General features: G+C 31.7%; 1 protein-coding gene across 4 annotated transcripts in view; it reads right to left on the reverse strand.

Moving 5' to 3' along the window:
• LOC148277349 (carboxyl-terminal PDZ ligand of neuronal nitric oxide synthase protein) overlaps nt 1-14,056 on the reverse strand; it is a 623,052-nt gene that overhangs the window by 20,153 nt on the left and 588,843 nt on the right. For all 4 annotated transcript variants that reach the window (XM_088233001.1, XM_088233000.1, XM_088232999.1 and 1 more), the window contains one exon: nt 11,003-11,197. In XM_088233001.1, coding sequence (XP_088089127.1) covers nt 11,003-11,197 — 195 coding nt within the window. The remainder of the gene's footprint in view (nt 1-11,002; nt 11,198-14,056) is intronic.

Below are 14,056 nucleotides of genomic sequence, written 5' to 3' on the forward strand. Positions count from 1 at the left end.
AAGCCGCAACTTGTAAAAGAACGGAACCATTTTTCTCGGAATTTCCCCTTAGCTTTGCTAAACGCTGTATTAAACAAAATACGCAGCAGCGTTGGGAGGATCATTACCGCGCTTTTTCTACAGCTAAAATGTTTTTCCCAACGCTGGCGGCTGATACAATCCGTCGTCATCACCAAAGTACTTTCGAAACGACCCAAATATTTATCGAACACGGAGCTATGAGAAGTTATCTATATAGGTTTAAATTAAGGAATGGTGACTATTGTCCATGCGATGATATTTCTTCACAGAGTATCAAACATCTGTTATTTTAGTGCCCATTTTTCAGTTTACAACACCATAATCTTGAAGCAGAATGCAGGAAAGATAGAATATCTTTAACAGATATCCATACTGTCGTTAAAATTAGTTATCACGCGCCATTGTTCATGGACTTTGCTACAATGGTGATTGAACTCATAAAGGTAGTAAACCAAAATCAGTGATCAAACATCTCATTTCCAAGACAAGCAAAAACTATTATTCCAAAGTACCTTAGCCTTGTACATGACACGTAAGGCTACTAAATACATATATATATATATATATATATAACAAAAAAAAAGTGTAAAGCGATTACATAAACCAGTCAGTGACTTATTCTAAGTCCTGTAAATGCTTAGACCTCCATACCCTAAATGATTTTTTGCTTCTGTTTAGATGTCTAACTAACAATATAATATGTGTAAAATATAATGTATTTGCCATACTAAAAGTATTATTGTTTTGGATTTTGTACAAAAAACAAAATTTTATTTCAAACCAAATAAATTATTCCCTAGATACCCTCCCCATCAGCGCATAGAACCCTTCTTTATTTGTCTTCCCTCAATATCAAATAATGATTTTAAACCTACACAACAAACCTCAACCACCCTTGTATCGAGAAATTATTTGCATTGTGATAATTTAAGAGGAGTATTAATACGTATGCAAACCAAAGAAGTTCCGCGAAGTACATACTCAACTCAAACTGATTTTGTAGAAAGTCAATGCGCTGTTGAAATTATGTTTACAATCATTAAATTAAATATTGTTCCAAATAATAATTTTACTTAGAAAAATGAATAAATAAATTGAATTATAAAATTATCAAAGAATTAAATCACAAATTTTAGATACACGATCTTAATTTTTCTACGCCATTTATTATGAAATAACTTATCTGTCTTATATTTTTGATATGTATTAATTTTCAATTACGTGTTTTGTAAATTGATGTGTGTCATAATATATTGAGTACCGAATTAACACGTTCTATCAAGTTAGGACGTGAAAATAAATAAGAAGTGTTCAAAAACAAAATTGTGTATTGTGTGTTTTAGTAAATAAATAAACATGTAAGGGACGAGGTGTACATTGTTTTCCCGCACCTAACGGTGTATATGGCACTGCATTGGTAGACCAATCGCGGGGTATTTTAAAATTCTGGGTAGAAGTGGATGGACACCATAATAAGTCTTATGACGACGAGGAACATAATTTTATTTCTTCTGAGTGAACTTTGGAAATTTTTCCTTGAAGTTTTACTTCCAATATAAAATATATTATGGTAAAACCATTTTAAATGTAAAGAAGACAAAGTCTACGCTTTAGTTTAGTTTGTTCATGTGGATAATGCAATAAGAGTACACCGCCTTCCAATCAATGCAGCCGCCCGCCTCCCCAGCTTTGCAAGCCGCCCACACAGTGCGCGGGCGGCCCGCCCCCGCTACCGTTCCCAACCGCTACAATATCACAAATGCGGATGAAATGTATGTACAAAGGAAGCGAGGACCAGAGGATATATGCAAAACAGACTGAAAGGGTGGTAATATGAATAAATTGCACGTTTTTTAGAAAATCGTCTCCGTTGTAATACGAGTAAGTTTTAAAAATATCTATATTGATCCATATACTCGTATTTATTACTTTCAATTTATATTTAAACTTTGTTTACATAAATAAAAAATAAGACAATAAAATTAGCGAAGTAAATATTGGCCACTGAAATGGCTCAATCTGTCCGGGCGGGTGATAATACAATTCTGAATGTTAAAAATAATCAGAACCCTAGAAGATCGTTTTCGACGGAATTCCTACTCTCAGTTAAAAATCCTGCAAACAGAAATCAAGTTGAGACAGTCTGCCTCATAGTGTAGTGATTTGCATATTCGCCTATGCAATTCATGACAGTGTGGACAGGAAATATTGGTTTTGAAAGTGGTTCTACAACGCAATATTTCATTGATCTCGGGCTGGAATCTGAATCGCAAGACTGATCACCTTACTTTCCCGGCGAAATGAATATTTTAATACTCTGGAATGGCAGTATTAATGCAGTGCTCTATGCACCAGTGGTTGTGGACAGGGAAACGATAGCAAAATCGCTCTTGACAAGACAGCGGAGAGGCAATCACACCCTCACACCTCTGTTTGCTGTGCTTCATAATCCTAACGCTCCGCTTTACGTCCGTGAAACTTTTAACGGTAATCAGATTATGGCCTACCTCTTTGTTTACATTATTAAATTATATGAGAATTATCTTAATTGTGAACAATAATAGGGAAATATAACTTTTTTTACAATTTTAATTAACAAGGGTCTATGAAATACTGTCAAGTAAAAACATCTTTTCTACTTAGTAGTAGCATAAAAATATTTTTTAAAAGTAATTTTGAATTCCCGCAAAAAACGGCCATTGCATTGGCTACGCCCTTAGTAAGTCACGATTTATGTTGATTTTGAACTTTGTTCCTAATCAACATAAATCGTGCTACCATTTATTTTTTTATAGAAGATCGTCACGAATCTTGACGTCACAATTATAAATGCCAAACATGTCACGTTTTTCTTGTGACATATTTTTTATTAATATCTTTTTTAAAGTTATGTATAAAAACATTTGTCCACAACAATATTAACATTGATTTGGAAAATACAATTTATTACTTTTAATCAATTTTTATCGGTATTCGTTGTATGTGATATTTCCCAATACCCCCTTCTTAAAAATGCATATTATTATATCGTCATCGCTGACCTGAAAACACCGGTGAAGTGAAGCAATAGAATCAATGTCCAAGACGCTAAATGACGTGTCGACATGGACAAAAGAGTATGGTTTACTTATAAACCCATCTAAAACACAAACATATTATGTTTGCGGGTAGTCAAAGATTGCCAAATAAGTTAGATGTCATCATCATCACCATCATCAGCCGTCTCCTGTCCAATGATGAACATACGCCTCCCTTTTTACTCTCCATATCTCCCTATCTTGAGCCAACCGCATCCAAGTTAGACGTATCTTCTCTTAATCCTCTTAATATCAATGGTACCAATATCCAATACAGGAAATCTATAAAAAAAATCTAGGAGTACTAATGGATGGCAAGCTCATACTTATAAATTAAGCCAGGAAATATTTTTCAGTCTACACTTACTTAGAAAGTTGCAAAAATTCTTACTTATTTATACTAAATGCTCACTTGGACAAGCATTACTACTACCCATTCTAGATTACGCTGATGTTTCCTTGAATGATTTAGGCTCTGAGTAACTCGACAAACTTGAACGATTTCAGAATACATGCATAAGGTTTGTTTTTGATCTTAGAAAATATGACAACATTTCTGATTATCATAGACAACTGAAATGGTTCAAAATTAGACAGCAGAGAGACTATCGCTCACTCTAACTTTTATTTACTGTGCTTCATCCTAACGCTCCTATATGCCTCCGTGAAATTTTTTAACGCTTATCATTCGTGGTTTACCTCTAAGTTCTAATTCTCAAAGCACCCTATTAATAACCATCTACAGTTCCTCTTTCTTCTCTAAACTCACGTAGTGTCCATGCGGCTCAGTTGTGGAATTATCTCCCATCCACTATCAAAAACGTATGTACACCAATTTTGATCAAACCCCGTCGGAAAAAACATTTTCCGTCTCTTCCTTTAAACGGTATCTATTTGTTTACTTAACAGACTCTTTCTTTAAAAATCTAGTTCCAAATAGTTTATTTACATGCACATATAAATTAGTTAGCCTACTAACGTACGAAAAGTTAAATAGAATAATAATTCACTTCAAGAGTTAAGAATCACGATATAAATAGTATATTTTGTAAAATAAATAATTTATTACAAAATTTAAACGTGGATACGTAGTTTTTATCATAATCATAAATTTTTATATAAAATTTAATATTTCAACAAAAATTCTATATGCAGTAAAAATAAGCAGATTTTTTTTTTACAATAAAATATTGAAAACAAAAACTTATGATATGGAACACAAATTTACATTATCTTTTGGAATGTTTAGAATAAGCAAATATTTTTTACTAAAGTTGAGCACATGCTGCTTCCTGTCGAAACTTAGGAAGAAAATATATTAACCAACCGATTCGTAGGTCGTGAACCATTAGAACAGTCTTTCCGAGGAAGTGTTATTTCGCAAATTTGGGTATCTTGTACACTAAGAGATATGATGACCACTTTTATATAATAATGTATATTTAAACGCACAAAATAAAATCAATCCTTACACAGTTTCCCGTTGCTAGTGTACAGTTTAATAATAACAATGAGAAAATTATTTGAAAAAAACAAGATATATCATAAACTTAATTTCTGAATAATTACGAGTAACGAGCGAGAAAATCTTTATATAATACTGGTTAATGGTTTAACAACCAGCTTGATTATTTTTAGCTCTCGTCTACTGGGTGTCTGTCTATAAATAAAGACTTGTTTCGTTGATGATAACATGTCTGCGCTTTTTATATTGAGATAGGGATTCATTTTACTGACAGAAGTTTCAACTTATGCCTACAACCAAGAGCAATTTTATTTAGAAATTATGTGGAATACACTAGACCTGAAGCGTAAGATTAGTTATTATCGTACCTCCATGTTACAAAAAAAAAGATAACCTGCGGTTGGTGTACTAATGCAGTAACCTGCACATTGGTAAGGGAACAATAAATTAGTAAGTGAATGAAACAACATTCGTTTTGAGTTATATATTTACCTGTTTCGAGGATACTTTATCATTGTTGGGACTGATACTAAAAATATACGAAGAACTTTGTTTAATAAATCTAATTTTGAAAAAAAAATAGGTGACAAAGAAGGAATCCATTCCAGAACACAAATCTGGTTTGACTTATTGGTTTTTTAGAGTGAGAATGGCTTACTGCGATAACATGTCAAACGACCGGTGAAAGTAACATGGAGATGCCAATTTATATGAATAAGGTAAATTTAATGTTTTTATTTAAATAGCTGGACAAAAAAAAACATTAGTAATTCATTTACTATTTCATATTAAATACGTCACTAATAATATTTAAGGGGATTTATTATTTTATTTTGAGCCTTAAAATAGGGCACAAATAAACATATTTGTATGTGTGCTCTATCAATAACAATTTACATATATATCATGACCATGCTACGTGCGATGGAGTCAGGCAGAGCCAACTGTTCTAAATCTAAGAGGGATTTGCAGCAATACCTGCCATGAGATGTGAAACATCGAATTGTTATTTTACTATTACGGATTTAGTTATTTAACTATTTAATTATCATGTTTAATATTACAGAAAATATATTATATTGAATACAATATGTAAATATCTAGATATGTTTACGTATATATATGAATGTATTATGTATATGTATGTTTACGATTGCATTCCAAGTGGCCCGAAAACAATAATTTTATACCGAGCATGGGAAAATTCACAGGCATGGGTCGTTTTGGTTGTGTGTGTCTCTATTTATAATAAATACATATTTTTGGCCCACTACTTTTCTTAATAAATGACCAATTTACCTTAAAAATTATACAACTCTATGCTAATGACATGATTATTTATTTCTAAAGTCCAAACCTTGCGAATTGACAAAATCAAATGGAACCAGACGTGTTCAAACTTACGACATGGTTAAGAATCAATAAACTAACTTTGAATGAAAAAAAACTCACTATTTAGTATTTAAAAATGAGCTTGATGAAAACTTTAATATTGCAATCGGTTTAGATCGAGTGGAAAATAAATATTACAAAATATTTAGGACTAACCATAGACTCTAAACTAACCAACAAAACAACTTCAAGCAATATATTTTGCCATGTTTCATTCTCATATATTCGATCCTACCTTTGTCTGGGGATTAGCGACGAAAAAGAGGATTGCGGAAATACAGGTTATACAAAATAGATCAATGAGAAATGTATTTTGTTTTCCAATAGATAAACACGTAAAAGATATTTATTATATACAAATATAATCCCATTTAGTATTTAACCCAAAAAATTAAATAAAAACTTTTTCACGGACAGTGTATACTTGTAATGCCGTATTAAATAGACTTCATGAACTCGGCAATAGTTATTCCCACGTATCTGATATATTTAGTGTAGGATATTGTTCCCATAGAACAAACCTTTTAAACTATTTCAAAGATGGTGAATGGTAATTATATTTATTTATTTATGCATTTCATAATATATATATTTAAATACAGTTTTTTGTTCACTTTGCCTAGCTGTGTGAAACAGTACTTATGCTTTTCTTGTTGTTTTACTGTAGAATGTTTTATTATTTAAACTTTTTACTGAATATGCTGCATAATTTTTAAAATATAAATCTTGTATAATTTTTAGTTTTTTTTTAAAAATAAATCTTAGGTATAAGAGAATTCTTGTTTTAAAAAAATATATATATATTAAGCCAAATATGTTAATATTATAAATGTTTGTAAAAGGCAGATTTGCCGTTTATGTTAATAAAAAAAAAAATAACCCTCGTATACGATCTCGTAACTGTTTCCATTTACCCCCTGTACAATCCTTTAAATTCGGATTGAGGTCACTCTTTTACATTGCTTCTACTCAATATAACCTTCTGCCTATTCACTTTAAATCAATTTCGTGTCAGTCTACCGATAATAATCATATTACATTAAATATTCATTTCCTAAAACAATTTCTCGATAAACCAACGTTAAATAACCCTTGACTTATGTAAGCAAAAGGTTAAATAACCGGAGAATATAAATCGTACAATATATGCCTATGTAAGATTTACAAACCGAAAATGTATATCTTTTTTACTACTTTTCTTCTATACTTCACTCTTTTACTGTATACCTTTTTTTAAAAAATATACACTACTTTTACTGATTTGAACCATGACAATTAACTATGTTTTCCTTATATTATATAACTTTGTATTTAACTTTAATTTTGTACAAATTGGCTACGGCCGTTAGTTATAATAATAAATACATAAATAAATAAATATATTATAATTGGTATATAAAAAGTCTAGGAGATTTGTCAATTTTTCTTTTCATTGTGTTTAACTATAAATTGTTATATCTCATAATATTATTAATTGTAAATGTCCCAGAATGAGTTTGCTAACTCAAAGGAATACTGATATGAATTTTGAAATAAAACAAATATAGAATGTAAAAGTGTACACTGTAAATGTAAATGTAAGAACATCCACATTACTAGATTCTAATAATTGTTTAAGCGAGAGATGTAATCCAGTAAATGCAAGTAGGTAATATTAAGATTTGTGTTTGGCTTATTTTTGTTATAGCATACCAGAGTTTCGCGACACGAAAGTAAACTACATACGTAGAGTGCAATAACCGCTTAACCATCTGGGCTACACAAATTACTTCAAATAAATGTAAATCACTGCGATAATGTGTTTCGTGTGATATATGAAACTAAATACCCAAGAAACGATTCAAATTATCACGTAGAAAACTGTATTTATATAAAAAGTATTTTATATAAAATAATATGTAGTCATAAAATATTTTTGAAAATTAAAATACTTTATTTTGTAAACCGCTTTATTTGTTTACACAACCGACTAGTTTCGGCAACAACACGTCGCTCTTTTCTGGGTTATTTAACAACTAAACATAATATATAACATATACAATACGATTGTGGAATAATCTACCCACTAATGTTAGAGACGCCCCTTCATTATTTACATTTAAGTCAAGATTGAAATGTCACTATCTAAATATTTAAATTGTTCCTTTATCCTTCTTCTTTCCTTCCCACCCCCCCTCCTCTCTTCATAGTATAGTGTTACTTTTTTATATATATACATTAATTTTTGTTAATCTTTGCTTTTAATTTTTGTATATAATTGTAAGATTCAATATGTCCATGTATTTGTAATTTTCTCAAACTGAACCGTTTGGGTAGGTAGGAAGAAATTGCCTTAAGTCAATATGCCCGCCCGTATATGTATATATTGTATATGTATATAAAGTGTCAAATAAATATACAAGAAACAGTGAAAAAATCAGTTGGTGCCGACAAGGGTAGATGAGAGAATTATCGTGTTTAAAGTGTAGTAGGGGTGCAAGAGGGGGTAATTATGTTTACTGTAGTTTTAGAGTTTATAGGAAAAATATTTATAGCAGGGCTTTCACTTAAGTATAATTGATTAATAATTATATAAAATTTTTGTCTGACGGCTTTTTTATTTTTAAAATTCACAAATTATCGAGTTTACTAGTTTTATTATTGAAATTTAATATTTCGATTCCATTACAATAACTCCATCGTATGACGCGTTTTTCAGCTTAAAGGAGCTAGGGAGGTGGGTTGTGTAGAGATAGTATGAAAGGTTTGAAAATTAGCGATTTCGTTTCATTGATTTCATTTCGTTCCAATTTTCATTTACAGACTCCGACGAGTGGAAACTTAGACACAATGTTTTTATAATTTTCTACTTCTATGCTACTAATCCGATGGATACATTGATTTCGTTTTATTTGTTATTGTTCTCATTATGATTTCTATTTAACTTTATACATGAGAACTGACTTCGCTCAGCTACCAAAAAAACGTACTTTGATTATGATTTTAATCAATACGTAGAAAATTTTTGAGATTATTTTGATGACTGATTAACCAGTAGTCCACTGAATGGAAAAAAACAACCCTTTCTCAGTTAAACTCAATAGGTATTATTTCTAAATTCAGGTTGTTTATATTTTTAAATCACACTCAGTTTAAACAAGAAAGGGTTTTTTTTTTACAGTCAGTTGACTACTGGTTAATTTGTCATAAATACCATAAAAATTTGGTTATAATTTTATTTTTGAACCATAAATCACGCTAACAGAAATAAAAATGCATGTTAAATTAATTGAACCATAACAAAAATATAGACGATGGAAAAAAACACCTTCATAGTGAGCTTAAAAGTTTTGAGTATTAAAAAAAAATATTACAATTTATTTATCTGACTGTTTTCAATTATTGGTTCGGTATTTAGTAGTAAAAGTAGGCCTGAATGAATTAATATTAGTTTTGTGATGGCAGAGTAAATAAGATGTATTATCAATGAGTGAAGAAAATAATGGACATAAAACAAACCGTGAAAACCAAATCAGATCACTCGTATCTTGCAGATTGCACTTTCTCTGATAATACATGTGCACCGGCACAGAGCATAGTCGTAAAACAGTAGTAAGCTTGATGTAAGTTTTCCACGCCTCTCTTTTTAACTGACTCTCGTAAAGCTGTCAATTGTTAGTATAGCTCTACGGTAATCGTTGGCTTAATGTTGCATGAATTTTAGAAACAAAAGTACTAACTTATCCCGAAGAATTTATTCATTTATGAATAAGATTATGGTTTGAAATATCATACAACATTTTTCAGTCTCAAGGGGAAAAAGAAGTTCTCTTTTGATGAGTATTAAAGCCTTTTTTTATTGGGTAGGTACACCAACAAACACAACAAGTTTTCAATTATTTTTTCTAAAGCTCCCTATTTTGTCTACGAAATAAGACTGGCGTCTGTTTGAATGATTTCAGAAATTACATAACACATGTTGTGTTACTTTTTGACATATTCGTGAAATGTCTTTCAAATTGAACCCAGAAAATATTTATTTCGTGAGGATCGCAACTACGATCTCTTTGTTTCAATTTCATTCATGATTTGAAAAAATACTTTTTAGTTTGCAGGCACGGATTTTTCAAAAGGCTAAAACTATTGAATTTCCCATATTGATTTCATTTTCTAAGGTAGAAATTAAATAACCTGACAACGCCTCAAACTACACGAATAATTATCGTCATAGGTAGTTATGTAAATTAATAATATTTTTTATTTCGTTAGCACGCTAATGCAAATAGGAAACATAACGTAATAATCGCCATTGCTAAAAACTTAGTTGGTTTGTGTCCGGGCAGATGAAGAATGCAGTTCTGGACTATTTTCAACTTGCACGCTGCCCTCGGGTAAAAAAATCTTGAAAATGGAAAGTGAATAGAGATACTCGTAGGTTCGCCTCGTCGTATAATAGTTGGCGCGTTTGCCTACCACGCTTGAAGTCCTTGGTTCAATTTCTGATAGGATGGACGTGAAATATTGGTTTTAAAGGTGGTTCTACATTGAAATATTTCATTATTTCTGCACTGACACCTGACGGGTAAGACTGATCACCTTAACACCACATATAAATAATGATATCTATACGTTGCGAATGGAATTCCAATGAAGTGCCTCATACGCCACAGGGCGCAGATAGGAGGACGATAAGTGTTTGCTCACTTTTCAGAATTAAAAGTTTTATTCAAATAATAAAACGCTTTTCTAGATCCTCCGGGATTTTTCGTATTATATGTTCCTTGATTTCCATTTTTTATTTGAAACTACAAATAAATGTGTAGCCTTGCCAACGATCTTCTCTCTATGATAGGTGAACGCACCAACTACTTTGGAACAAGGCGGACTTGTTTATGGGTTTTTATTTTTTAAGATTTTTACCTTAGAGTAGCGATCGAGTAAGGAACACTCTTCCGGGATTCTGGTTCTATTCGTATTTCATATACAAAGCTGCAATCTCCATTTGTTCGGAAACGGGTAATTATTATTTTTCAAAAGACTAAAACATAAATAAAATCTTCCAACATACCTGAGCTTCTACCCTCGCCGCTTTCTCCACTACTAGTTGGTCGTTCAGCATCGCGAGCTGAGCGGTCGCGGCTCTCGTCTGTTGTCTCTGCTGCTCGAGGCTCTCCTCCAAAAACTTCTCCCGATGTTCTGTTGCCTGAGGTGTTGTCATAATTGATCTATCAGTATATCCCGGCGTTGGCTCTTTGCTGTGCGACTATGTGAATAAAATCATAAAATCTAAATTAGTATATATTAGTAAATCAGTCAAAACCAAAACATATTCAGATACCTATTGACGACAGATTGTCGTCAAATATCTCAACAAAGGTCAAGATATGCAGTCATTTACGAATGGCTAAGAAATCGACATAATTAGAAAAAAACGTTAAAACTGCAAATACAGAGGTGGACAAATTAGTTAGACCATTTTTAAAAGATGGCTCGGGCTGTTATAGCTTTTCATAGCGACAGCTGATTTCAGAAGTTTCAGAGATGTTAGACATCATCTGTCAAAAATATTAAGTTTATATCGTTTTGGTTTCATGCATTTTTTTTTGGTTTTTACTGTGTTGTGAATATCAATAGTATTTTGAGTTTGTTAAAAATTTTGTAGTCAAATACTGGATTCAACTCTCTGGGGAGCTGTTGAGATTAACATATTACAACAGATAAATGTTTTTCATCCCTGTTGTAATATGTGTTGAATATGTCAAATTTTGTGCTAAGTAAGCAGCATTTGAAGGAAGTTTCAGCTGAAGCGCTTCAAATGCTTGTAGAAGTTTATAGTGGCAATGCTCCAACTGATAAATCATGTTGAGAATGGTTTCAACTTTGAAGAATGGTGATTTTAGCATTGAAAATAAGCCTCACTCTGGACAGCCAAAAAAATTCGAAGACAAAGCATTTGAGGAATTACTCGATTAAGATCCGAGTCAAACGTAAGAAGAGCTTGCAGAATCGTGAGAAGTTGCGCAACAAATAGTTTCAGCACGATTGAAATCCATGTGAATGGTTCACAAACAAGGCGATTGGCTGGAATTGAAAAAAAAAATACAATTGTAGGGCGCAGCGAGTCAGTCAAATATCGAAATATTACAATGCTTTTTAAAATAAGGTATTGTGTGCCATAGTGAATGCCCCCTGGTTTGCCAGGAACACCAAAGTGCACGAGTATTTACAAGTGCCTCTAGCAAAATACGAGCTAAAAAATCCAGTGTGCTGTACCAACAAAGGCTTAGTAACCACATCAATAGTCTGGCGAGCAGATTAGTCCATCACAAGGACAGCAATCATTATCTCATAATAGATATTTTAAGAACCACTTTTTGAAAGATGAAACTTACCGAAAGGACAATGTCTTGTCTTTCTGAGATAATAAGTGTTTTATTGTGATGTTATGTAGTTTTCAATATGTAACTTAATGTTGATTTACACATGTTTTTTATATAATACAAGCTGAACCCGGCAATGCTTTGCTATTGCTAGATTTGAGTACATACTCGTATATAGATTAAATGAACAATCAAAAATTTGATATTGATTATTGAATTTACTCCAAATTAGCTATGTACGTATTCATTATAATTTTTGTGTTTCGGTTTAGATAAATTGTGAGGATCGAGTTATGATAAATAGGTGTTCGAACATTGTTTTCCTGTCACTGTCCTGCAGATGCCTCCCCGATACTGTGCGAAAAAGACAACTGCATGTCAGACCTTTTGTTAGAAAAGACAAAATCAACTTTTAGCTGTCCCGTTTTCCGCACCTCAAAACTGAACCGATTTTGTTATTTTTTAGACAGAGTTTCAGAAGAAAATGTTCTGTATAGGTTTATTTTGCGTTTTTAAAAAAAGTTTTATTTGTATACCGTGCGCCCGAAGACAGCAAATAAATCTGTGCTTTTTACGGGTTCAGATAGTTCTAGTTCCCATAGTCAACATTAAAAAAAAAAACGAAATAATGTAGGGACACGCCAATGGTAAATATCTCTAATGTGTAAAAAAAGAGCTCTGCGCTGGTTTGGACATGTAGAGCGAATGGACAACGAAAGGACGGCTAAAAATATTAACAATGCGAATGTTCATGGGTGCAGAAATAGAGAAAGACCGAAAAAGACACGGCATGACCAAATCCAACAAATACTTGAAGATAGACATAGGAAAAGTCGGAATAATCGGAGTCGGAGAAGATATATAAATGTAGAGGAAGCGAGATCTGAATGCAAAGATAGAGTAACAGTAACAGTGATAACAGTTTATTGTTGTTATTGTAAAAAAAACATTTTTCTTGTGCCATAATTCAGAGAGAAAATATGTGAATATGTTCGTATGAAGAAAAGTCGGACCGCGTTTCCTCTTAAAATGAAACAAAATTACAAAATGTTTGTATACTTTCAAAACTTTACTAAAAAATCTTTAATAAAAACCGTTTGGATAAACGTAAAAAAGATATTGTAACTTTTCATTCGAAAGTAGGTACTTTTTATGATTGAATTCTAAATCTAAAAGTAATAGATATTAAAATATTGAATTTATGTAGGTCCCCAAGTACTTGTTTATGTTTGAATTCCAAAACATAAAATAATTCATTATTTTTAAATTAAGAATTCTTTTGACAAATGTCAAACTTTGCTCATGTATGCATTTTAGTCAGAAATGCGATTTTCAAAAATGTATCGAATGTTAGTTGATATTATTTAAGTACAACCAAAAATCCAGTAAAAATAAATAAATAGGTAGAAATTATAAGGAATTCAATGAAAAAAATCTAGCTGGGATCCATTAAAAAACTAATGTTGTTTGTAAACATTCAAAAACTAGATTTTTTTAAACACAAAAAAATAGCCTGCGTCCTTTTTTTTTGTATCCGAATCCTCGGCGAATGCAATCCTGGTGATGGATAAAAAAAACATTTACGCTCCTAACTTTTTTGTGCTTAATATATTGAAGATTTTATGAGCTATAAACCTTCTCGTGGCAAAGATATACATTTATCTGAAAACTGCACGTAAATCAGTCCGGTAATTATTGAATCCATCGAGGACAACCATTCGAACATTGCCTTTTATGTATAT

This window comes from Micrasema longulum, unplaced genomic scaffold (genome assembly GCF_059751315.1).
Source record: "Micrasema longulum isolate JH-2025_06_02 unplaced genomic scaffold, ASM5975131v1 h1tg001048l, whole genome shotgun sequence".
In the NCBI taxonomy this organism is placed as follows: Eukaryota; Metazoa; Arthropoda; class Insecta; order Trichoptera; family Brachycentridae; genus Micrasema; species Micrasema longulum.